Source organism: Delphinus delphis, chromosome 3 (assembly GCF_949987515.2).
Source record: "Delphinus delphis chromosome 3, mDelDel1.2, whole genome shotgun sequence".
Classification (NCBI taxonomy): domain Eukaryota; kingdom Metazoa; phylum Chordata; class Mammalia; order Artiodactyla; family Delphinidae; genus Delphinus; species Delphinus delphis.
Genome location: NC_082685.1, coordinates 108,961,927 through 108,988,950, shown reverse-complemented (window position 1 = coordinate 108,988,950; position 27,024 = coordinate 108,961,927). Strand labels below are relative to the sequence as shown.

The 27,024-nt window shown below is 42.2% G+C and overlaps 1 protein-coding gene across 5 annotated transcripts in view; it reads left to right on the top strand.

The window, feature by feature from the left end:
- Nucleotides 1–27,024, top strand: part of RASGRF2 (Ras protein specific guanine nucleotide releasing factor 2) — a 233,008-nt gene that overhangs the window by 153,334 nt on the left and 52,650 nt on the right. For all 5 annotated transcript variants that reach the window (XM_060009219.1, XM_060009218.1, XM_060009217.1 and 2 more), the window contains one exon: nucleotides 25,006–25,112. In XM_060009219.1, coding sequence (XP_059865202.1) covers nucleotides 25,006–25,112 — 107 coding nt within the window. The remainder of the gene's footprint in view (nucleotides 1–25,005; nucleotides 25,113–27,024) is intronic.

The following is a 27,024-nucleotide window of genomic DNA, read 5'->3' as shown; positions in this document are numbered from 1 at the left end:
CATCATAACAAGCTGGAGCTGAATTCAGATGAATGCATTCTCCTGTCATCCATTTATTCTCTTTGTCTCTTCTGGTCTCACTTATGTGCACGCATGTGTGAGCATGCATACATACACACACACACATACATGTATACCATGCCCCCTACTGACTACTTTTATAGGGACAAGAATTAGTAAAATAACTGCAAAAGTGTATTAATTGTGTGTCATCCCATAGTCGTCTGATGAAAGGAGTGTAGTTTCTGGGCACAATCAAGAGACTTAGAAATAACTTTGTTACATGAATCTATGCTATATGATGGTATCCACTACAGCTGACTCTTATGTATTATGACAGGTAACTGGGGAAAGAAGAGGCGAGCAGCTCACCAGTATGTTTTTATAGTAGTAATAGTAGGAGATGCTTTAGGATTTGCACTGGACTGCTCCAGAAGGGGGAGGAGTCTGAGAAATGTCAGTGTAGACATTTTTGATGGACTATATATAGTACCTGGTGAAAAAGAGAAGCCATGCAGATGGTTAAATTGCACGTCTAAGGCCTGAAAGACTGAGTTAACAGTATAATGATCTCAGTTCACAATTAGTTAAGTGTTAGGTGTCAGTAAGAAATCTTAAGTGGGGAGAATCAAAGAGAAGGAACTAATGCACTTCCCAGATGAGCTTGTCCAGCCCCTCTCACCCCTAGAGAGATGTCCCCTGAGCTTATTTATTTATGCCTCATGTCATTTAGCAAAGGGCTTGAGGCAAATCCCCGGCTGCACTGCGAGTCAGAAGGCATTTGCCTGGGCTCCATTCTGGGTAGAGTCCAAGGGAAATTGAGTTTCGGTCCATAGGGAACTTGTATCTTAATAATGAAAGTTACACTTGCAACCTTCTAGCCTGAAAGTGTCACACATCCCAGCAAACAAATCTTGTGCAAAATGTTGCCGTTATCAAAGGCGAGGTCATCTGACGGTAGTGTTTGCTTTCATGCACTGGCGGTACTTTTCAGTGGCTTGAGGGGCTGGTGCCCTGATTGCCTGTTGTGTTACCCGCAAGTTCCGGGTTAAGTCACTTACTAGCTCTTTTGGGCATCAGTTTCCTCATCACTAAAAAAGGGATAATCGCGTCTAATTTGCTGGAACTTTGAGAATTAACTTACTTTTTTCCAGCACAGTGATAATCAGAAGGAAAGGGGCTACATGAAGACAGATTTGTGGTGTAGGTTGCAGGATGACAAATGAATTAACCCCCATTTCCTGGTGCTTCATGCTTATTGACACAATCCTACCGTTTGGTTGTCCTGTGCCAGAAAGAGATGGTTCTGTCGGATAGAGACAATTCTGAGATTGGAAAGGCAGGAAGTCTGGGCTCAAGGAGAATATCTCCAATATGACTGAATAGCTTTATTTCACCTACTGTGGTAAGTTCTGGTATTTTCTTAGGTAAGGGTTCCTTGAGACTTCCCCTGACACTGCCGCAGCCATGCTAGTCTATCACAGGTCCAGCTGCTGTATCTGAGTTCTGCCACTTGTGGGAACTGCCATTCCCGTGGGTGATTTTCATAGGTACTGTCTTGGACCATATCCGGGGGGGGGGCTGGACTTAGCCATACTGGTGCTATGATCATGTATACGCTCCAGAATAGTTTCCATTGTCATTCAGTTCGGTTTATGGTTATTTTCAGTCCTGGTTAATTTTTATGCATAATGATTATGATACTTTACTCATTTATGTTGAAGTACTGGAAACACTGGATTTTTCTGTAGTTAGAAGGATCCTGAGATGCAATACTAAATCTATGGAATGAAGAGGTATTTTTGTTCAAATTCAAATAAAGATTATAAGTACTAAACTCAGCCTTTGGACAATTATTGCTAATAATTTGAAGCTGTTGCTAAAATCCTCAATACTCTTTTTGTCAATGTATGAAATGGTTTAACATACCTGAAAAAGAAAAGGATATCCAAATTCAGGTTATCCATTTTCTGTTCAGGTATAGGTGGGTAGGTTTTTTGGTGGTGTATGACTCCCTTCCTAGCACAAAGCTATCAGATTCAGAAATAGGGTGACTTTATACTACAGATGAAGAAATTGAATTATTAACGCAAAATCTTCCCCAAAAGAAAATCCCAGACCTAGATGGGTTCACAGGTGATTTCTACCAAACATTTAAAGAGTAAATAATGTCAGTGCTTCACAAAATCTTCCAGGAAATGGAGGAGGAAACACTTTCTAACTCATTTTATGAGGCCGTATTACCATGATACCCAAACCAGACAAAGACATAAGAAGAAAAGAAAACTACAGGGAAATCGTGTTTATGAACATAAAATACAAAAATTCTCAATGAAATATTAGCAAACCAAATCTAGCAACTTATGAAAAGCATTAAACACCATGAACAAATATATTTTATCTCAGGAATGCGAAATTGGTTTAACATCAGAAAATCAACTAATATAATACATCATCTAACTATAATAAAGGATAAAAATCATATGATTATCTTTACAGGAACAGAGAAAACATTCCATATGATCCAACCAAGAAGGTAGGAGTAGAAGGGCAATTCCTTAGTCTGATAAAAGGCATCTATGGAAAATGGACAGCTCACATCTTACTTAATAGTGAAAGACTGAATGCTTTCCTCCTAATATCAAGAACAATATGAAGGATATCTGGCCACTTCTATTCAACATTGTACTGGAGCATTTTTCCAGAGGGGGAAAAAAATAATATGAAGGCATCCTGACTGGAAGAAAGGGAGGAGGTAAAACTGTCATTATTCACAGATGACATGATCCTATATGTTGAAAACCATAAGGAATCCTCAAAGAAAACCTACCAGAACTGATAAACAAGTTCAGTAAGGTTGCAGAATATAAGATCAATATATAAAAGTCAATTGTATGTTATATACTAACAATGAACTGAAATGAAATTAAGAAAACAATTCTATTCACAAAGCATCAAAAAGAATTTAAATAGGAATAAATTTAACAAAAGAAGTGAAAGGCTTGTATCCTGTAACGTACAGAACTTGCTGAGAGAAATTAATGGAGAGATGTACCAAGACCATTGATTAGAAGATTCAGTTTTCCCAAAACTAATCTGTATATTCAACACAGTTCCTATCAAAATACCAATGGGTTTGTTTCCAGAAATTGACAAGCAGGTCCTAAAAAAACACGTAGCTTTAAATGTGTATTTATTTTTGCTTTCATTTTTGTTTTGTTTTGGTAGAGTACTAACATTTTTATGGAAATGCAAAGGACTCAGAATAGCCAAGACAAATTTTGAAAAATAAGAACTAAGTTGGAGGACTTCTACTTCCTGATTTCAAAACTTAAGACTACAGTTTGCAAGATAATAGGGTACTGGCATAAGGATAGTCATATATTTCAGTGAAACAGAAGTAGGAGTCTGGAAATAAATCCTTAAATTTATGGTCCATTGATTTTTTTTTATGAAGGTACCAAAGCAATTCAAGAGGGGAAAGGGTAGTCTTTTTCAACAAATGGTGCTGGAGCAATGGCTGGCTGCAAGCAAAGAGATTAACTTAATCCTAAATGTCAGGGCTAAAATTATGAACTTCAGTAAGAAACATAGGAGAAAGTCTTAGTGCATGGGTTGGGCAAAGAATTTTTAGATACAACATCAAAATCAAGATCCATAAATGAAAAAAAAATTGATAAATTGGACTTCATCAAAATTGAAAACTTTGGGGCTTCAGAGGACACCATGAAGAAGGTGAAAAAGATAACCTGTAGAGGAGTGGGAGGAAATATTTGCAAATCATATATTTGATAAAGGACTTCTATCCAGAATATATGAAGAACTCAGTAATAAGAAGACAAACTACTGAAGTAAAAGTGGCTAGAATATTTGAATAGATATCTCACCAAAGAAAATAAAGCAATGACTAAAAAGCACATGAAAAGATGCTCATTAGTCATCAGGGAAAATACAAATTAAAGTCACAATGAGATACTACTTCATACCCATTAGAACAGCTATAATAAAATTGACCACAAAAATAACAAGCGGCAGTGAGAATGTGGAGAAATGGGAACCCTCCTACATTGCTCTTGGGAAAGTAGAAAAGAACAGCTACTTTGGAAAACAGTTTGGCAGTTTCTTAAAATGTTTAACATAAGCTTGCCATAGGATGCAGCAGTTTCACTCCTGGGTACTAGGCATCTATCTACGCAAGAGAAATTAAGCCATTATGTTCACACAAAGACTTGAACGTGAATGTGTATAGCAGCATTATTCATAATAGCCCCAAATTAGAAACAGACCAAATGCCATCAACAAGTGAATGGGTAAACAAATGTGATATATGCATACAATAGAATGTTATTCCACAAGAAAAAGTAATGACTGACTGATACATGTTACAACATGGATGGACCTCGAAAATACCACGTTAAGTCAGGGTCAGCAATGGTTTTTTTTTGTTTTTTGTTTTTTTGTTTTGCGGTAGGCGGGCCTCTCACTGTTGTGGCCTCTCCCGTTGCGGAGCACAGGCTCCGGACGCGCAGGCTCAGCAGCCATGGCTCACGGGCCCAGCCGCCCCGCGGCATGCGGGATCCTCCCAGACTGGGGCACGAACCCGTGTCCCCCGCATCGGCAGGCGGACTCCCAACCACTGCGCCACCAGGGAAGCCCTCCAGCAATGGTTTCTTTTTAAAGGTCAGGTAGTGAATATTTTAGGCTTGGAGACCATATGGTCTCTGTGGCAACTTCCCAACTCTGCTCTCTAAGCAGCAACAGACAATATGCAAATGATTGGGTGTGATAGTGTGCCAATAAAACTTTATTTACAAAAATAGGCAGTAGGTACTTTGCTGACTCCTGTGCTAAGTGAAAGAAGCCAGATGCAAAAGATCACACACAGTATGATTCCATTTATGTGAATGTTCAAAAAGTAAATCTGTGATGACAGAAAGCAGATTCATGCTTGCCTGGCATGGGGTGGGAACAGGGAATGAGTGCAGGTAAGCACTAGGGATATTTTGGGGGTGATGGAAATGTTCTGTAATTGGATTGTGATCATGGTTGCACAACCCTATAAATTTACTACCTATCAGTGAATTATACACTTAAAAGGGCTGAATTTCATGGCTTGTAAATTATCTCAGTAAACCTGTTAAAAATTATATGTGCTTTCATTTGTTCATTTCTTTTGTTTACTGGCTTAGCCATTTTATCTTCATATTATTACTTTTATCTCCAGTGAAAATTTTATTTTATTAGTGACTCTACTATTCCAGCTAAGAGCAGTGCTTAGAGAGTTTTATAAGTGCCTTGTAACTTTTGTTTTTGAATTCTTCCCTCTAGAGCAAAAGTTGATGAGTTAGGTGAGGTCTTTCTGAACTCTCTCCCAGGGATCTTATTATAAGGAAAACCCTAGTAAGAACTCTGAAGGAAACTTTATAGCATCATGAGTGCTGGAGTATCTGAAACCAAATGTCAGGGACTGTGGTTTCGGAAGTGTGTAAGAAAGGAGCTTTTAATTGTATGTATTTTTTTCCTGCCTTCTTTAAAAGTTCTTATAATATCTAACCTAGACTAGAGTAGGTTAATTCATCTGATGCTTAAGGAACTGTCCATGCCTTTTGAATATTTTTTAAGCTAAGAAGAGTGCATTTGCGTGTGCCAGTTGTCTGCTGTGATCATTGCATTCCCATCATGAGATCTGAGGCTGAGATGGGTCAAGGACTCAATTCAAATTCATCTTGGGATCGTTGCACAATTGCCCACAGCATCTTACCAAGAGAGTAAGTTAGTAAAGTGTAGAACCATTGGCATTCCTGATACATAGGCAGGCTTTCATGGAACTAAAAATTATCTTGCTGGTGACAGAATTGGTCATACTGAGAGAAAGAGGGCTACATGATGGCTGGTGCAGTGATCTACTGATTTGGTCTAATTTCCCTCATCAGAGAGCATTTCCGAGGTGTGATCTTGAAAGAAAACAGCCTTTTCTCTGGGCTGATGATGGGGAATAAGTACTAATGAATGACCTCACTGTATGATTGAGATGCTATTAAATCCTCGCCCTTGGAGCTGAGTATAAGAGCTGGCTCTTAGAGTCTTCAGGAGCCAGAGGTGGAAAGTATTCCATCGGGAGGATGTGCTATTTACCAGTCATAGGCTTTTCTAATTTGCTGAACTTACTGAACACTGGAGAGGACCTCTTAGACAAAATATAAATATTGTTTTGTCTCTACTGTAGCCTCTTTCCACCTTGTATACAAAGATTCCTGTATATAAATTGTGTGCAAATGATTTGATACCTTATTTATTTATTTATTTATTTATTGCGGTACGCGGTCCTCTCACTGTTGTGGCCTCTTCCGTTGTGGAGCACAGGCTCTGGACGCGCAGGCTCAGCGGCCATGGCTTACAGGCCTAGCTGCTCTGCGGCATGTGGGATCTTCCTGGACCGGGGCACGAACCCGTGTCCCCTGCATCGGCAGGCAGACTCTGAACCACTGCGCCACCAGGGAAGCCCTTGATACGTTATTTAAATCCTTGTAATGAAGATTACTAATTACTATGAGCATTATTGGCACCGGTGAGCTCATTGCCTGTGTGTTAGTCAGATATGCATTATCATCTTCTATTTATTTATTTATTTTAACATCTTTATTGGAGTATATTTGCTTAACAATGGTGTGTTAGTTTCTGCTTTATAACAAAGTGAATCAGCTATACATATACATATATCCCCATATCTCCTCCCTCTTGTGTCTCCCTCCCACCCTCCCTATCCCACCCCTCCAGGTGGTCACAAAGCACCGAGCTGATCTCCCTGTGCTATGCGGCTGCTTCCCACTAGCTATCTATTTTACATTTGGTAGTATATATAAGTCCATGCCACTGTCTCACTTCGTCCCAGCTTACCCTTCCCCCTCCCTGTGTCCTCAAGTCCATTCTCTACATCTGCGTCTTTATTCCTGTCCTGCCCCTAGGTTCTTCATAACCTTTTTTCTTTTTTTTTAGATTCCATATATATGTTTTAGCATACGGTATTTGTTTTTCTCATTCTGACTTACTTCACTTTGTATGACAGACTCTAGGTCCATCCACTTCACTACAAACAACTCAGTCATCTTCTATTTAAATTCATTTCTTTTGTCAGTCAGCCTTTTTCTCTGAAACATAGACAGAGAAAGGTTTTTAAAAATTCTCACAGGCTATCTTCTAAAGATGGGCTCAAGAGTGCCTAATTCACCCAGAACTGTCCTCAGGGTGAGAGAGAAGCTTCTGTGTGAAGTCTCCTTACCTCTACTGAGACTTCTTTCTCTCTCTCTCTCTCTACTCCCCTCTCCCCACGCCTTTCTTTCCTTCTTTCCTTCTGGCATATATAGAAAGCAATTTTGATCAGTGAGTTTTTACCTAGAAATCATGGAGGTCTATTAGAAGGCAGGTTTCAGCATAACAAAACTGAAGAGCCTCCAGGTATCCCTGAATGTGGGATGTGCTGTTTTAATTGAATGTCAAGACTTATTCAGACACTGACCTCATCTGCCTCATTTCTGATTACAAATATTGAACATCATAGGCTAATTCCTGGACCTTTGGCATTGGACACTTGCTATCTGTTATCTATGGAAGTTTGGTTGTAGGGAACAAATTAGCTATTTCCCTAGGGAAGAGATTTATTACAGGGAATTGGGTACAGAGGAAGGAATAGGCTTAAGGCTGGGCTTCAGGGAATCACTTATGGGGGACCATGTAGAACTCGCCCACCTGGGGCTGCTGCTTCTGCTGTCCTTGGATGGGACACACAGGAGGTCTCGGGAAACTGCTGACCCAAGAAGACATTGACTTCATTCCATCAGTGATCAGGAAACTGCTGCCTGCCTCTGCGGAGGCTGCCCCTGTGGGCTGGGGCACTGCTGGCCTCCGTGACCATGCCTGCCAGCAGAAATGGTTGTTGCAGTGGGTAATGGCCTCTGTCTCATTTCCACCTTCCAGGCCCTGAGCAGATGCTCTAATTTGCATTCAGAACCTGAGTTGCAGGAGAGCCTGGGAAATGCAATTTTTAGCCAAATACTTTTGAGCCTTCCAGCCCCAGAGGACATGAAGGAACACCTCTCCATCTTCGGCATTTACATGTACAGTAATTCCCCTACATACGAACAAGTTCTGTTCCCAGACCGTGTTCGTAAGTCCAACAAAGTTAGCCTAGGTACCCAACTAACACAATTGACTATATAGTACTGTACTGTACTAGGTTTATAATACTTTTCACACAAATAATACATAAAAAACAAAAAATAAAACATTTTTAATTGGACAGTACTTTCAAAAGTACAGTAGTACAGTACAACAGCTGGCATACAGGCGCTATCATCGAGTGAACAGGCAAGAAGAGTTACTGACTGGAGGAGGGAGAGGAGGTGGGAGATGGGAGAGCTGAACGATCATCAGCATTAGGGGACGGAGGGCAAGTTCACTCACGCCTGAGGTTGGTGGAACGCATGTTCGCATTTTTGAAAGTTCTCAACTTGAAGGTTCGTATGTAGGAGACTTACTGTAGTTAGTTATGCTTATCAAAAAATGTTCATTTTAAACCATCTTAATTCAGTTACGGACATGAACAACCGTATTGGAAGAATATGCAAAAATGAGGTAGTCCATAGGCACATAAGGTGCCCTCACACATTTAAATGCACCTCTCTTGACCACCAAACTCAGTAATTTGGAATATCTTCAAGCAAAGCAATGTTTGCACAACACGTGGTCTAGCTACAAGAGAAACATGCAATTAGAGTGTCCATGTGGGACCCCAGTTATGTGTATATGAGTGCACATGAAGTCCTGTGCTGAGAATAAACAGCACTTTTTTTCTGACCTGGGAAGTACAGATGCAATGTGTGTCGCAGCATGAGATGCTGTGTCATCAGAGAGCTGGGCTTGGCTGATGGTACCAGGATGTGTTTGTTCATTGGGGAACTTTTGTAAGATGGGGCAAAGAGAACCTAGGACTGCTGCAGTCACATCTGTAGTTGATGTGACTGGTACCTGATGACATTGTATGTGCAAAACCTCCGCTACCTCGTGAGGTTATTGTGCGGGTTAAATAAGTGTAAAGTGCTAGAACAATGCCTGGCATATAATGAACACTATATAAATAATTGCTCTTATTACTATTATTATTTTTATTTAATCATTATTATTTTCTGTAAAGTGAGGGTAGCTGACTTCTAGGATTGTTGGAAAGCTTACCTGAGTTTAGTCCCCGGCATAAGTGAGCACTGAACGAATGCTAGCTATAAAATAACAATAACCATAATGTTTTAACTCTTAGAATGATGCTTGCATTGTAACATATTTCCCTAGACCTTTTGATCCAGAGGCCTTCTACCTCTGATGAGAAAGACAGAGTTGCTGTCTTGAATTTGAGAGACGAGCACAAGGGCCGTATTTTCTTCTTCTGGACAGCGTGACTTCTCAGCAACGCTCACCCTTAGTCCACGGCTTTAGTATACTTTACAGCCTTCCAATAGAACCTCAAGTCTAACAAGTTAGTTTACCTTTGGAAAATTATTTTTCTAACCAAAACGATTTTACACCACAGTATTCACTGTGTGAATTAAGGTCTCTGGCCTTAAAATTGGGCCAAGTTAAATGAAAAAATAGGTCCAACCTCCATGAAGTTTAGGAATCAATATGGTTTGTTAATTCGTATTTATATTAACCAAATTCTTTGACTTGATTTGGTAGAAAAGTTTTTTGCAGAAGTATCTGGTAGACTGTTGAATAATTTTTAGACTGTTGAATCATTTCTTGGGAAGTTAAAAAGTACATACTTTCAGAATTTGCGGTTTTAAAAAAGGATTTTCTCTAGCCTGACGAATAGTGATAATAACACAGAATAGGGAATGGAATTCTTGGGGAGCTTCTGGTACCTTCTGGCAGTGGCACACCAATTAGCAAGTGTTGATCTGATCAGCAAAGTATGGATTCTGGAAGGAAGAAGTTCCCTATGAAATTCCTATATGGGAGTTAAATTCCTATGTAGATGAGATAAAGGTGTCTGGGTAGGGCAAAGAGGAATTCTGAAGCTTTCAAACACGTTTTAAGAATTGTTAGTAATCTATTGGAAAGTTTTCAACAATGAGCATGGAGCAGCCATCTTCCACTGAAATGATACAAATAGATTTTGTCTGAAACACTCTGCGGAGACATGGCTCCCCAGCCGCAAGGACAGGGCCCAGTGCAACCCTGCCTTCATGCAGGTGGTGTTTCCTGGAGCTGAAGGTTTCACAGCCGTGAACAAGCCTTTCTTCTGAGTCCTCAGTTACTAAACTGAAAGTACTTTACAGCACCTCAAGTCTTGTGGTTACAGACCCTGGGGAGGCTGGGATGAGAATAAAAGTGTGGTAAATTCTCAGGCAGGGAAGTTCAGGAATCTCCTGACTCAGGACATACCAAGGTCTTCCAATAAGTGGAACCAGTCTATGTTGGTATGTTTATCCACAGTGATAAAATGAATGAAAAAATCTTGGCATAAAAACAATAATAACAATTAAACAGGTTGACTCAGTTCCCACTGTGTGTTAAGACCCTTTCCATGAAGAGACATGTAAATGTAACACAATGTCCCAGGCCTTCAGCCTGGAACCTCAAAGTGAGGCCTGATTTCTTCTTATACTTGAATTAAATCAATTTAAGAACTGCCTCTTCCACCTTGCATCCAATATAGATTATCATTGGAACATCCATCTTTCAAATACTTCCTTGGGAATATTTCGAAGAATTGCAGGTGGTGTGTTTCCCTGTCCTCACTTGCCTGGTGCTTCTCTAGATTGAATGTCACGTTCTAACTACATCAAGACCCCACTCGCTGGCCTTAGGTGCCTCTGCTGCTGATGTGGAAGCTTTGGCCAGTTCACAGAGATGCTCCTGTGAACCCTGCTCTCTTTATGGCCACCCCTGGGGCTGGTGCAGATCTCTGCTAATTTGCTCAGACCACGTGGTTTACACCTTCCCTAAGCTCTGGGACTTATTCTGGGTGTCAGTTCAGCCTTCTCCTTCCTTCTGGTGACTTGGCTCTTAGGAGCCCCAGCATCCTTTCCTACAGTCTGACCTGGTTCTGTCTGTGCCACGTGGGGCCACCTGGTGTATCTCAGTGTCACTGAACCTCAGAGAAAAGAGATGGGGCTGTGGTCATAAGGGGGCCTTACGTAAAATTGCAGATGCAATCGGATATATGGAATTGGTGTTGCCCAACTTGACCAAGAAGCACTCAGGACCAAAGGTGGATTACTGGGGCAAAGTGACACTTTATTTCTCCTGTCAAAAGCCCTTGCCTACTTATAATGAATTCTAGGGATACCTAGGCTAAGCCAGAAAGACACAGCATCCATTGTCACATGTGAAGGAGTGACAGCATTGAGGACAGGCCTTTGTAAGCAGAGGGGAGGGATCCGTGGAGACTAAGGTGCTAGAGGAAAGATTGGGGAAGGGGCGGGGGCAGGTAATTGTTGATGCCAGGGAAGCGAGGGTATCAGACACGTGGTGGGGAGACCTGAGCTTTATCCAAGAAGGCCCTGAGAAAGGGACTTTAGGGGCATCTAGATAAGCTCCGCATGATACCAAAGAGGAAACTGAGACCCTGAGAGACAAAGGGACTTTTCCAAGGCCACTCAGTAAGACAAGGTAAAAATCCCCAGTCTGTTATTTCTTCTGTCACATTTGCTGCTCTCCCCTGGGAGGAAAGAAGAGAGTGGGGATGGAGTGGCAGAGAGGTTTTGAATAGGGGAGCTGAGGTGTCTCCTGATGTCCCTCATGAGGTGACTGCAGTCTTCAAGTCACAGGTGGCGAGGCGTGCTGAGGGTGAAGGAATGGGTCATCCCGGCAGCGTGTGCTCAGAGTCTTGCCACACTGCGCCGTTATCAGCATTGTGAGTTGTTTGACGTTGCCCTCGGCAGCTAAGGTGATGGATCTGAAGTTGTTGGCCTAAGGGACCAGGGTTGAATCATCCGTCCCTCAGCACTGTTAAACTAATTCACTGGAGTAGAATTATACAGCAAGCTGCTCAGAATCTGTCTGAAATCCTGGGAGAGGGCTGTAAACCGCACACTTCAGTACACAATTGGATGGCAGTGATACTCTCCCCACTGCGCTTTCTGTAAGTTTCAAAGTACACACAGAATTTTAAATGAAAGTCCACGGGGCGGCTACAGGCTTGAAAGCCTGCATTCTGACCCTCTGCCTCTCTGTGGCCGCCTCTGGGAGAAGCCCGCCTGGCAAGTTCTGATGGCGTGATCAAAGGCGTAGAGCCTGGAGCAACCAGGACCTTAACTGAACATTGACAGAATCAGATGGACTTGGTATTCACATAGAGTGGAGCTGCTCTTTTGAGAGGCCTGCAGAATTGTGCTGCCTGGACTCAACCTTACGTCTTCAGATCTCAAATGGGTGTTCTGTGCTGCCAGGCTGTCCTAGTAAAGTCACTTTCCTATACGCCAGGATTTCTAGTCCTCTCCTGTCTTCACATCTCCACCTTCCTCTCCGTATTCGCTGAGGAGCTTCTCTCCTACTGTTCTCCCAGTGAAAACAGAAAGGATGACCTCTCTCCTCCACTAGTTTCACCAGCCCACTGCACTTGGACTCATCCTCTGGCTTCTCCCACTGGTTCTGGAAGAATCATCCCTGCCCTGCTGTTGGGTCCACTCCTCCCTTTCCACATGCTCGAGAAGTGTTCTCACGCAGTTATTACCCTTTCCTCCCTCATCCTCAGTTCCCCCTCTACCCAGTCACCCCCATCAGCATGCCACCGTGTCCTTACATCACCCATTTTACCAGCTCCTGTTCCATTTTGCTGCATGTTTTCAAAGCAAAATGTCTTGAACGAGTGAGCCATACTTCATGTCTCCACTTCATCGCCTCCATTTCCCCCCAGCCTATGCTCTTGGACTTTCACTCTGAAATGACTCTTGTCACCTATGACCTACATCTTGCAGAAGCCAAAGCCCTCATGTTAGTCAGCCTCTCAGCAGCCTTTGGGGCAGCTGATTGCATCCTCCATGTTGAAACACTTGTCCTCTTTGTCGCCATGACACCACACGTGTCAGATTTTCCTTTCACCTTGCTCTTCTCCCCCTTTTGGTCTCATTTGCTGGCTCCTCTTTGTTTGTTTGTTTGTTTGTTTTGCGGTACGCGGGCCTCTCCCTGTTGTGGCCTCTCCCATTGCGGAGCACAGGCTCCGGACGCGCAGGCTCAGCAGCCATGGCTCACGGGCCCAGCTGCTCCGCGGCACGTGGGATCCTCCCGGACCGGGGCACGAACCCGTGTCCCCTGCATCGGCAGGCGGACTCTCAACCGCTGCACCACCAGGGAAGCCCTGCTGGCTCCTCTTATACAAAATCTCTACCGGTCGTGGGATCACAGGGCTCCATGTGGCCTTTTTCCCTGTCTACGCTCTCTGCCTAAGTACGCTCGTGCAGCCTTATGATTCTAAGTACTATGTAAATGCTTGATAGTCTCCAATTTACGTTCCCAGTCCAAGCCTTTCTATGTGAGTTTCAGGTTGTTATGCCTAAGAGCCTCATGGATATTGCCACTTAGATGTCTGAAAGAGACATCTTTCAGGTTAAAACCAAACTCTTGATTTTTCTCCCTAAAACCTACCCTTCCCCTATTTCAGGAAATGGCATCATCATCTAACCTAGCTGCTCAGGCCCCAAACAGTGGAACCATTCCTGATTCCTCTCTTTCCTTTAGACCTCGTTTTGGCTTCTTAGGGCTGCTGAAATAAATTACCTCAAGTGGTTGGCTAAAAACAGCAGAAATGTGTTCTTTCATGGTTCTGGAGGCTAGAAATCTGAAATCAAGGGTGGCAGCGGGGCCGTGTTCTCCAAAGGCATTGGAGAAGGAGTCCGCCTTGCCTCTGCCAACCTCTGGTGATTGCTGGCAGGCCTTGGTGTTCCCTGGCTTGTGGCCCCATAACTCTGTTCTCTACCTCTGTTGTCACAGGGCCTTCTTCCCTCTGGCTGTGGCAGTGTCCAAATTTCCTTCTTCTTATAACCATACCAGTCATTGGATTTAGGACCCTCCCTAATCCAGTTTGACATCTTGATTACTTCTGCAAAGACCCTGTTTCCAAATAAAATAACACTGACGGGCTTTGCGTGAACGTGAATTTGGGGAAACACTATTCACTTCAGTACAGACCTCCACATCCAGTCCATCAGCAAGGCTTAGCCCCTCCATCTCCAACAGTTCTTACCACTGCTGCCACAAGCTTTGTGCAAACCTGCATCACCTGGATTACAGCCTCATACCTGGTCTTTCCCACACCACTTTTGCCCCCTCCAGTCCACACTGCCCAAGGCAGCCACAGTAACCTGTTTAGAGTGTCAGTGAAATCATGATTCCCTTGCACAAAACCCTCTGGTTGCTTCCCAATACCAGGGAACACAGTCCAGCTCTTTCACTTGGCTTGAAAGATGCTTGGTGATTTTGCCCGCTCTCCAACTTCATCTCCCTTCTCCGGGCCCCATATTCTCTGGGCCGCAGCCACACTGGGCCACTTTCTGGCCCTCAGTCAAGCTGAGCTGTCTTGTGGCCTTTTCATTCACTGTTCTGCTTGAAACACTCTTCCCCCAGATCTTCATTTGACCATTTCCTATTCTTTGTTCAAGTCCCAGCTCACCTGTCTCCAGCTCCTCCTTAGAAAGGCCTTCCCAACCCAGCCTAGCAAATGTCCTCTCTCTCTCTCTCTCTCTCTCTCTTTCTCTCTCTCTGTCTCTGTGTGTGTCTCTCTCTCTCTGTCTCTCTCTCTTTCTCTGTGTGTCTCTCTCTGTCTCTGTGTCTGTCTCTCTCTGTGTCTCTCCCTCTCTCTGTGTGTCTCTGTGTGTGTGTGTATGTGTGTGTCTCTCTCTGTGTCTCTGTGTGTGTGTGTCTCTCTCTGTCTCTGTGAGTGTCTCTCTCTCTCTGTGTGTGTGTGTCTCTCTGTGTCTGTGTGTGTGTGTGTCTCTCTCTGTGTCTGTGTCTCTCTCTCCGTGTCTGTCTCTCTCTGTGTCTCTGTGTGTGTGTCTGTTTGTCTCTGTCTCTGTGAGTCTCTGTGTGTGTGTGTGTGTGTGTGTCTCTGTGTGTGTGTGTGTGTCTCTCTCTCTGTGTCTGTGTGTGTCTCTCTCTGTGTCTCTTTCTCTCTGTGTGTGTCTCTGTGTGTGTCTCTCTCTCTCTGTGTCTCTCTCTGTGTCTCTGTGTGTCTCTCTCTCTGTGTCTCTCTCTGTGTCTGTGTGTGTGCGTGTCTCTCTCTCTTACACGCACACACACACTAGCCCGTTTACCTTCCACATAGCTCTTCTTTTCAATATCTGAATTTACCTTATTCATTTGTATGTAGATAATAATACCACTGACATGATTTATTATTTCTGTCTCCCCCAGTAGAATGTAAGTTCCTGTAAGCAGCTAATTAGTTTCCCTTTGTCCACCTCTATACCCCAGCTCCTATGAAAGTGATTGGCACAAGACACTCAGTCAGTATTCTGTGCCTGGTAAAATGGGCTTCCTTTGTGTTTTGTGGCTCCCACCCTCCCTGCCAAGGTATGTTTCATTTTCTACTGGCAAAATTTAGTGCTTTTGTACATTCAAACTTTTTGTGTACATTCCAATGTTAACAATTGAGGGGGAGAAAATGGCCTATTTTTATCCCCCCTCCCCAGCCGTCTCTAAAATTCTCTGCAGTGGCTTCTTCAGAATAGCTCAGCTAATTCTGTAGCCATCCCCGCTCCTTGCACACATAGGCACATGCTCCTTCACAACTGTTTACACGCTTTATACACACCTCCCGGGGTCAGGAGCTATCACTCATTGTCTCATCCCTGCCCCCGTGGAAAAGCATTTCTAGATGTGTGTGTAGCATTCTGTAGAAAGAAATGTAGAAGGATTTGGAAAATTACTATTATTTTGGTTTGTGGGGAAATTTTGCCTAATGCAAGGATAGGAATATTGTTCCACATCAGACTGGTGAGCTGCCTCTTATCCAGAAGAGGTAGCAGATACCCATCAGAGAATTCAGATAACGTACAGAAAAATCGTCCTCCTTTCTTTTTTCAGATAGTTGGGTATAAAGTTGGGCAGAAAAAGAAATAATTGAGAAATTTAAAGTTTGTTCCCTTTGTTTTTTGGTGTTCTTTATGTTAACCATTTCTAGAGCATTTACTGTATTTTCAAAGGCCTGGGTAATACTGGTTTTACTGTCAAGAAACTCTGACCAAGAGTATTAGATTTCTTGGTTTCTTTTAATATATTGCCATATTTTAATTTTCAAACTGGTTCAAATTATTGTCTCCCACAAACCTGTGTCCCCTCTCAGTTTCTAGCCTGTCTCTTTTCTTCTTGTCTCAGCAGTTTTCTTGAAAACTCATTTAAATTTGCTTACTCTGTGGCTTCACCTGTTGCCGACTCCTCAAAGGACCCCATTCTTCTTTGTCAGAAGTCACCGTCGCCCTCCATACTGGCTGTGTGTCCTTGTTGCATCTTTACACCAGCACAAAAGCTGATGGCAGCAATGGGAGGGCTGGAGCTTACCTAGCGATAAACACGGGCAGCTAGCGCTTCTCGTGAATAGGCATTCAGACGGGGTGTTTCAGTGGGAAGAGGCTGGATTTTAGAATCCGGTGACCTCGCCATAAATCCTGGCTTGGCTTTTACCATCTGTGACCTTAGATGGCTACTGGACTTCTCTGAGCCTCAGTTTCCTCATCTGTAAAAATGGGGAATGTGTTTTATACAATTGTGAGAATTAAAAGAAGTAACACCCAATGGTTCTCAATAAATTTTGTTTTAAACTTAGTATATAATCATTTCTTCAAGAATCTAAACAGCACATATTTTTAAAAATCCATGAGAACAATTCAGCTGACAGTCTTAGTTACTGAATTTTTGAAAAGTGAAGGCAAAGGGAAGATACTGATTTTGCCATTCTTCATGTATTTTTTCATCGTAAATAATGATAGACCTGCTGAGCTTCTTTTCCTCATTCTACAAGGATGTGGTTTTTTTTTTTTCATTGTTACAGTTAACTGTACTTAGAGAAAATCTCAGGTTAAACTGAGTACGGAGAAGAACTTTACAACCCAAGGATAAGGATACACTTATAGAAAAATTTTTTTAAAACCCACTCTGCAAAATTTGTCCATTGCCTCATTAGTCCTTTCACATTTCTGGCCATGTGCTTTGAGTGGGAGCTTACCTCCTCATGACACACACACACACACACACACACACACACACACACACACACACGCATGCGTCTCCCCGCCATCTCTGGCACCTCCCCCACCATTGCCGTCGTGATATGAGTTTGAGGAAGGGGTATGGTGCAGTTTGGCAAGAAATTTGTAACCTAGAAGTCCTTCAAAACATCTTTGCATTTCATTGATGTTTTGAAAGACTTCTAGGTTACAAATTCCTTTATCTTTAGTGCAAGGTACCAGAAAGAATGCACTTTCATCCTCTGGATGGTGTGATATGAGGTTATAAGTCTAGCATGGCCTTACCCATTTTTGCTACCTGGAAATGAGAGCAGAATTAAAGCACTAAAGAGAAATAGACATGGGCCAGGCTAACATCAGCCTCTGAATCAAACAGGATCTGAATCTAGAACTATCTCCAGATATATAAAATAGTAATTCCCTTTTTACTCTAAGCGAGTTTGAATTGGGTGTTCTGTCCCTTTGCAAACAAAAGATTGCCAACTAAGAGCCCATTAAAATAGGAGTAATTGAATGTACCAGTAGATTACTACACCAAATTTCCTACTATATACAGACTAAAGTTCAATTTCCATAATTGTAGCTATTCTAGATCATATCTCAAGAGTCTGTTAGTTTATAGACTCAGTGAATACTGTTATCACAATGTTCAGCACAGTGTATGTGCAAATCTGTTTGTCTGCATTAGCCTGTTTTTTTTTTTTTTTCAGTTTACTAGCTAATACAGCCTCTTCATACCAGGAAAATATTCTAGACTTGGTTCAGTGGACAACAGGGAGACATTAGAAGTACTTGATGCTGGAGCAGTAACAAATTAGAGGGATATTTGAGAATACTCTTGAAGAAACAGCACCGTGCTCATTTGCAGGGTTTTGAATTACACATTTTTGGTGTTTTACTTGTTTGGAGGCTATGTTCTCCCCATTTAAAGAGCCAGCTCCATGAGAGCAGGGACCACATCTCTTGTTCACCCAATACCTGCAGAGAACCTGGAACATAGGTTGACAGATGCTACCAAAAAGTTAACAGTATTTGTTGACCTAATGGGAAAAAGCAAGGAGAGACAGAGAGGCGTGAGGTTTCCCACCTGAGAAGTGGAAACCATGGTTGTTCCATTAAGTCAACAGGAAAGTTAGGGTGGGGAAGCGCTTGAGAGCAAAAAACATAAATTTGATTTTGGGATATGTTTTTTTATGAGAGAAGAATGTGTCATTAATATGGAAATATCTTGTAAGAAGCATTTCTTACAAGGAATGAGGGATTTGGGGAAACGGTGGAACTGGAGGTGTCAGATTGGAATATGTAGAAAAACCCGTGGGAGAGAATCACGTCCCCGAGGGAGTGAGAACTGGTTGGAGTCAGCTCAAGAACAGACTGGAAACCAAGGTATGAGGCAGAGGTGGACAACCTGGAGGATTGGGTGGAGAATGGGAAGAGTGTTTAGTGACAGAAACAAAGGGGGGACCGTAAGAGGATGAACGTCCTCTGCTTGTTCCTTCAGACATGTTTCAGAGTAAGGAATGGACTTAGTTATCCAGAATTTCTGGGAAATTAATGCAGTTGGTTTAAACATAGTGCTAATAATCAGATTGTCTGTATTAGTCATTTTCAAACTGTTTTATTGCAACCCACTCTCATACATTTTACATTTTGATCCAGGATACACACACACACACACACACACACACACACAACTGGTACAAAATTTTCTCTAAAGAATACTCACTCTCACTATGTACAATCTACTCAGTTTTCATCTATTTCATTGTTTAAATGCTGATAACAACCGACTAAACTGATCTCACTGCCCATTAATAGATCATGACTGGAAGTTTTAAAAGCCCTGGTTTATATAATGGTCACATAGGAAATGTAATGAATTTGTGGAAAGAGTACACTTTGAGAAAATTTTAATTCCAGTTAGATAAATAAAAGTTTTCATTTAACATCCATTACCGTATAAAACTCTATAATGGTGCTATGTTCTTATCGCTCTTCAAAATTTAGAAAAGAGAATTAAGAGGACAACACTTACTTTCCCAAAGTAGTCAAATAGCATCTTCTCTTGTAGCTTTAATAATTTTTACCAACTTGCAAGTAAAACTTAACGTATAAACTTTGTATCCAGGCTATGAGGTATAATTTAAAGTACTCTGGCTTTGGAAATGGGCAGACCTGGGCTCAAGTCCTGGTTCTGCCACTTATTAACTCTGTGACCTTTGTCAGGTTTCTGAACCTCTCTGATTCCCTGTTTATTTGTCTGTCAATGGGGGAAACAACATTTACCCTACTTTGTTGCCGTTGTTGTTGAACAAGCCACATTACTCATGGTCCTATATTTGGTACTTGGTAGGCATGCAATGAATGCCAACTGTTATTATTTCAAGGGTTAAAATATAGACCACTTGTTAAGCTCCTAGCACAATGCCTGGCACAAAGAAACAATAAATATGAACGATCTTTCCATGCCAACAACCAGAGTGGAAATACACTTGTAATCCAAGTGCACAGAAATGTACAAACCAATTATATGATTTTGTACTGCACATGATTTTTAAAGAAAGATATCTACCGGACAAAGTAAAGCACATGGATAACATTGACGCTGTTGGAGAGATTGAGTCCCATTTGTATAAAGTGAAAAATTATTCATCACTGTTGTGGCATTTTTCTTGATTGCCTCACTGATATAGTCATTAAAGTGATCTCAATGCATTCATTCAATAAGCCTAAATTTATTAAGACCTACAGTGCCAGGTACTGGGGATAAAATTATTCACAATAAGAAACAGGTTCTAGAAACGTGGTTCAAGTAACCAGTAGTTAGCATTTACTTTTCCTTCCAGGCAGCCCATCACCATGGACCACTGACATCAATATTATCTCTGTGCTTTTTAGCTCTTCCTGATTGTACTCTAACTTTCCTCACCAGGTCAGAGGATGGCCTAAAGATGCTTTGTTGGCATAAACAACAACTCCATGGTCCACTTCTTGGCGATCTACTTTAGATGTTAAAATACCTTCCCATGTTCAAGAATTCCTTGTCTTTGACAGTTTGTCCTCAGCTCTAACTGGACAAGTCCGTAATCCACCTACACGTAATCTTAGTTCCATCTCACCATTGTTTTACTTGCCTCTTACAAAGTAAGCAGTGAAGTTAGCTAAGTATCACATCATTTGGAGTATAAAATGAAAAATGTCCTCCTTTTCTCTATTTTAAAATTTCCATGCCTCCCTCCCCACTACTTTATTGTATGTCCTGCTTGCGATAGATTTCAAATACATAGTCATCATGGCAATATGGCGGGAAAATGCCCTTTATTCAGATACATAGCATCTGCAGACACTTTCAAATAGTTTTCATTGGGAGTGCTGCAATTTTTGCCAAGAAAAATAACTGCTGAGTGCCTGTGTGCAAAGCTGAAGGGCCTACAAAGATGCCTGAGATAAAATCCCTTCCCCAGGGAGTGTATAGTTTAATCAGAGAGATGTCGCATCTACCAATTGCTATAAGGGAGAGAATGACTCACAAGGTGTCTGGGGGAAGGACCATAAAGTTGAATCTCATTCTTAAATTCACAGGTACGGTGACTTGGTTCTTACCACTTTTCCAGATGGCTTTTGTTGCCCAAATTAGCTTGTTTGACCAGTGCCTACAACTGAAAAAAAGACATGCATAATTTGGAAAGACAGAAATCTCGAGGTGACAGTATTCCAGATGTGTGATGTTAGTAAAACAAACTCTTTGGGTATCTGTGGAGTTTGGTTGTGCTGTGACATTTGACAAGCGAAAGATGTTTAAAGCTCCACAAAGATTTGCTCTTTGCTCTTCCAAAAAATGGCATAAGAACTTCTTGGGGGTGGATCCATGATTTTAGGACAGAACGCCTTCTACATGGATATTGCCACCAATTCGCTATATGGTTCACGTTTAAATTCAGAAATAAATATTGCCCAAGCAGCCCCCAGCTTAGATGGTAGTTTGCAATAAGGAGGAAATCTGGCGAGTTGCAGAAAATTGTTGCTCTGATCACAGAGCTTTAAAATCTGTGAAAAATGGGAATCTTTTTCACTGCTTGATCAACAACAGATGGAGGTCTTTGATCTTAGAAACACTCTGTCAATTCTATTTAAACCACCAATTTAGAAGTTCCCTAAACCAGATACGTAAACTAGCTATCTGAGGGGCATACCTGTAGTAAATCCTGATAGATCAAGTTTTATTAACGGGGCTGCTGCTCACTCATTAACTGAAGTTGCCTTAACTGTGCTGTCATGTGCTCAGCTGATACGGATGGTCTTGCTGTAATATAGCACGTGGGTCCATGCTCCCAATCAGATAGCCAGTCTCCCCTCTTTCCTACCTCTTTGTTTTTTTATTTTTTTTAACATCTATATTGGAGTATAATTGCTTTACAGTGTTGTTAGTTTCTGCTGTATAACAAAGTGGATCAGCTATACATATACATACATCCCCATATCTTCTCCCTCTTGTGTCTCCCTCCCACCCTCCCTATCCCACCCCTCTAGGTGGTCACAAAGCATTGAGCTGATCTCCCTGTGCTATAGCTGCTACCCACTAGCTATCTATTTTACATTTGGTAGTGTATATATGTCCATGCCACTCTCTCACTTCGTCCCAGCTTACCCTTCCCCCTCCCCATGTCCTCAAGTCCATTCTCTACGTCTGCTTTCTTTATTCCTGTCCTGCCCCTAGGTTCTTCAGAACCTTTTTTTTTTTTTTTTTTTTTTTTTTTACATTCCATATATATGTGTTTGTTTTCTACCTCTTTAGCTCTTTGTACTGCATTTGGGTAATTTTCTCAGATGTGTTTTTCAGATCTCTTTACAGTTTACTCTTTATTCAACTGGGTCTAACCTGTATTTATTGATAATATCTATCTCTGTTTTAAATTTCAGCTTGTCTATTTGTCAGCAGTAATTGAAAGAATAATTCCATTAATTTGAAGACATTTTATGTGATTCTTGTAAAATCTGACTTGAAATATTTTAAATTCTTTTCACATGTTTTCAGTTCCTACTTTTATATCTTTAGACTTTATAAACATCCTAATTTTAGGATATTTGAACTAGAACTATTGCATAGTTCTAGTTTGTGAAATTCTTGGTGGTGGGTGGGGCGGTGAGGTGGGGTGCTCCCGATCCCTTTGTCTACAGACCCTTGTTCATGGTGGATGGCTTGTGTGTTTTGTACTCTGGGATTTTGAGGTTTTCTTCAGAGGCCTTTCTTTTTGGTCATCCAGTATAGGCTGGAGGGCGAGCGTTTGTCCCTCCGGAGCGGTCTTGTGTGTGCTTTTGTCAGGGCCTCCAGAGTTATCACTGGCTGGGGCCAGCCAGTAGTGGTTCAATCTGGGCTTCGAACCTACATGAGGTGCGCCTGTGGTTATCAGTTCTCAGGGAGCCTTTGTTTCACCCTCGCTGAGATCCAGGCTAAGACAGTCAAGTTTCTTAACTGTCTCCTTTTACAGATTGGAGAATTTCTTTTGCTAATCCTCTCGTGGGCAGAGGGGATGGTCTTCTGAGAGTTCCAACTTTATGTGGGAGTCTCAGTTCTAACTCTGGCACTCACACTTCCTGGGCCTTCGTCTCCTGAATCACGTGGATTTACAATCCACATCTCCTGTTACCAAGACTGGTAAACTGCTCTCCTCTTAAGGCAGACAGCAATAATTCAGAGGCTTAGTTCTGGTTTTCAGACCTCTCTGTGTGTTTGACCCTGGAAAATTCCTTATTTTCTTGAGAACTCAGCTGTGCATTTTAAAAGATATTTATTATATTTTACCCAGAATTTCTAAGCTTCTAATAGCAAAAGGTTTTTTCAGGATATCTAGTCTGCCAAGAGCACATCATCGTCCTCTGACAGTGTCTGCTAGTGGGTGGAATATGCCTGTCTACAGTCAAAGAGGAGTGTGGAGAAGGGGCCCCTGCCCTTTAGAAGCTCATGGACTTTTTCGTCTAACTCATTCATAGGTTCTGATGACTGTTCATTCAGTCTTTCACTGAATCATCCTTACATTTGTAGCATATTCAAGTAAATAGTTAGTTCCTACTATCCAAGCTTTTGTTCATTTATTCAGCAAATATATATTGTGTCCAGCATCTGCTACATGCCGCATATGTGCTCATGCTCAGCAAAAACATATCTGATCCTTATCTTCATGGAGGATGCAAATAATCACATAAGTAAATGCAAAATTGCAAATGTAGCAAGTGTCAGAAAGTAAATGTGCATGTTGCTGTGAGATGTGCAATGGGGGATTTACCCAGCTCAAGCCAGAAAGGGCTCGTTTAGGGAAGTGAAATAAGAGTGGCTTTCACTGAGTGAAAGACGGTATATGCAAAGGCGCTGGGTTGAGGATGACGGGCTGAAAGAAGGGTGGTTAAATGGAAGAGGAAATAGGAGAATATGGTCTCAGAAAAGGCTGAGAGGGAGCTAAGAGGCAAACCATGGAAGACGTTGTAGGCTGTGTTAAGGAGTTTTGTATTTATCCTGAGTCATTGAAGGGCCTTAAACAGGGGAATGACACATCTAATTTGCCCTTTGGAAGATCTTTCTGACTTCAGAAAAGAGAACAGATTTGAGGGGGCAGGAGTGACAATGAACTAGTTAGGAGGCTGTTGTCAGTGGACTAGATGATAATTGCTGGAGCTCGATGCCAGTTTTGGCTTTGTGGATATGACGACATGGACAGATTTGAGATTTATTTTGCAGGTGAAATTATCAGGGAGAAGAAGAGAGATGGCCTAAGAACAATTCCAAAGTTTCAGGCTTATGTAACTGGATGGCTGATGGTCCTTTACTGAGATGGGGAACACTGGAAAAGGACAAGGTTTGGTGGAAAGGCCATCGGTTTTTCTTTTGTACATATTGAGTTTGAGGTTTTTGAAACATCTAAGAGGAAAATATCAAGAGGCAGTTGGATATATGGGTCTAAAGTTCGGAGAAGAAATCTTGGGACATAAATATGTGAGTAATTTTTTATAGGTGATCATTAGATGAGATTTCCTATGGAGAGATGATAGATATCCCTTGAATATAGAGACATGGAGGTTATTGGTGACTTTAATAAGCTCCCACTATTTGCTCAAGTGCCATTCTAAATGCTTAACATGCACTGACTTAATCTCCAAACAAGTCTCTGAGGTTGGTACACTTATCCCACGCAGGACATGAGGAAACTGGTCGCCAAAGAGGAGCCATGACTTACATAGTAGGAGAACAGGGATTTGAACCCAGACAGTCTGGCTGTGGAGTTCATGTTCTTAACCACTATGCTGTACTGCTGCGCAATACGTGGGTGCACAAGAAAGTATTTGTATCATCGGGGAGCCAAGGCTCATCCATCTACAGATATTGAAAATGTTTGTGGTTATATAATGCCTTTGGAGCAAAAGTATAAACTAATGTTGATTCAAGTACTTTGTTAAAACTCCTTCTTGGCTTTCTATTATATAACAAGACAGGCACAAATGGAAGTGTCACTAGACCGGCTTTAGCTTTAATCAGTGGCCTTTAACAAATATGTGCACATTATTCATTTAATTGCACCTGTAACTATGTGGTGGCCTCGCCGCTGAGGGTATAATAGGTAAGTAAGCAGAACCCACAACAGTCTGAAGCCACTTGCTCCTCTGCCAAGATGTGTCATTTGTGAGTTTCATTAACCAATGTTCCAAAATAAGTGACCTTTTCCAGGTCCCTGGGGAGTGGCTTTAACTACATCATGTGTGTGTTTCTTTTCCTCCTAAGGATTTAACAACACCGAGAGAACATGTGACAAAGAGTTTATCATACGTAGAACAGCCACCAATCGCGTACTGAACGTCCTCCGTCACTGGGTCTCAAAGCACGCACAGGTAATTCAGTGGCCTCGGTAATTACTTTCAAGGATTTGTTTTAAAACCAACTTTTTAAGTCATTACAACGCCTTCTGATTCTTTGGAGTTGGAGTCTGAAACCTTGAAATTGGAACATAGGAAGGGAAGAAGCTGGAGGGTGGGCATACAGATCAAAGCAAACAAACGTGTACCGCTAACATCTACTGTTTCAGATCTGCAAAGGGCACGACACAAGAGGTCAAGCAGGGCTGCCCTCTGCCCTCATCTCTCAGGCAACAGCACCCACTGCGGGCACTAGAGCTGTGGCAGGGCCACTGTCCCCTGCCACCCGGGAGCACTGTTCACAGGGCCCTCTCTGTAAGTGGAGTTGGCTCACCTGGGGTGGTACCTCTTGGAAGTAAACAGCAGGTGCCCCTAGAAGTAAGCAACATTCTGGTACCAGACACTCTGGCGTCTGGTCAGGGAGTGTTTTCTCAGCCCGATTCAGAAGATACTTTGCCTCATGCCCTTTGATGTTTTGGTTTCTAGTACAGTTGTCTCTTGAACAATGTGATGGTTAGGAGTACCAGCCCTCTGCGCAGTGGAAAATTTGCATATAACTTATAGTTGGCTCTCTGCACCCATGGTCATGTGATATATGTGGTTCTTCCATATCTGAGGATTCAACCAACTGCAGATTGTGTAGTACTGTAGAACTTATGCTTGAAAGACATCCACATACAAGTGGACCCATGCAGTTCAAATCTGTGTTGTTCAAGAGTCTAATGTACTCTGTTTTTAAACTGCATCATGCTGACAGGACACCTGCTTGTTATCTATTTGTGTGTTTTCAGTGCAAGTTTATAGAATTTATATGGATTTCACCGTCTCACAAAATAAAGCAAGGGCCCCCTTTGCCTCATTGATTCAAGGCATGAATTGTGCCCAACGATGCCCCCACTGCCAAATAAAGGGTGGGCCCTCCTGGACACTGGCTGGCTAGCACCCAGCAAGGAGAGTTTGAGAGAGAGAAGGGGGCCCTTCACGGCTCAGATCAGAACATGGGAAACATAAAATGTGAGTTAGCTAATGAGTAGAGAAAAAGAAAAAATGCAAGGAATTCCCATGGCTCACTTCATTTTATTCTCAGAGGTCTACCGCCTGGCCCTTGGTAATGACCGTTCATCAGAGAGAGTCACACGAGGGCCAGGCTTCTGAAACCCCTGTGGCAAGACAGTTCACTAATTGGAAGAAGTGGGATTTGGACCTCACCACCAGTTAGCCTGTGACAACTCTTAAATACTAATTAAAATAAAAACAAAGACAGCACATTAAGTAAAGTATGTAAGCATTTCATCTTACACATCTTTAGTAAATAAAAATGGATCCTGTATGACCCAAATTCTGAGAACCATCCTTAGCTCATTGAAATGTCTAGTCTCTCTTTTCCACAGTCTCAGTGAGCCGCTTTGAATCCCTTTTGCCTCATTGCAGATAAAACATGAGAGTCATGTTTCTCCTGCACCTGACTGTCCATCCCATCATCTCTAGTTTTTGACTCAGAGTTTTGGCTTCTGATTCCTTGATCCGACAGTGGCTTAGAGATGCAGAGTAGCTTCGATAGACAAAATTGAGCAGATGCTAATTTGCTCTCTTCCCCGGTCACAGCTTGGCCCCTGCCAGTTCATGCCAAGACTCAAAGTCACAGCCCAGGTTTCCCTGGCCCCAGCTCCCTCCTCTCCTCCCTCAGGAGCTCTAACCCTGCTTCCCCATCAGCCTCACTTTCCTTTTATCAATCCCCAGTGCCCTCTTTTTCTTTTTTTATAAATTTATGTATTTATTTGTTTTTATTCTTGGCTGCATTGGGTCTTCATTTCTGTGCACGGGCTCCCTCCAGTTGCCGTGAGCGGGGGCCACTCCTCGCCATGGTGCACGGGCCTCTCATCACGCT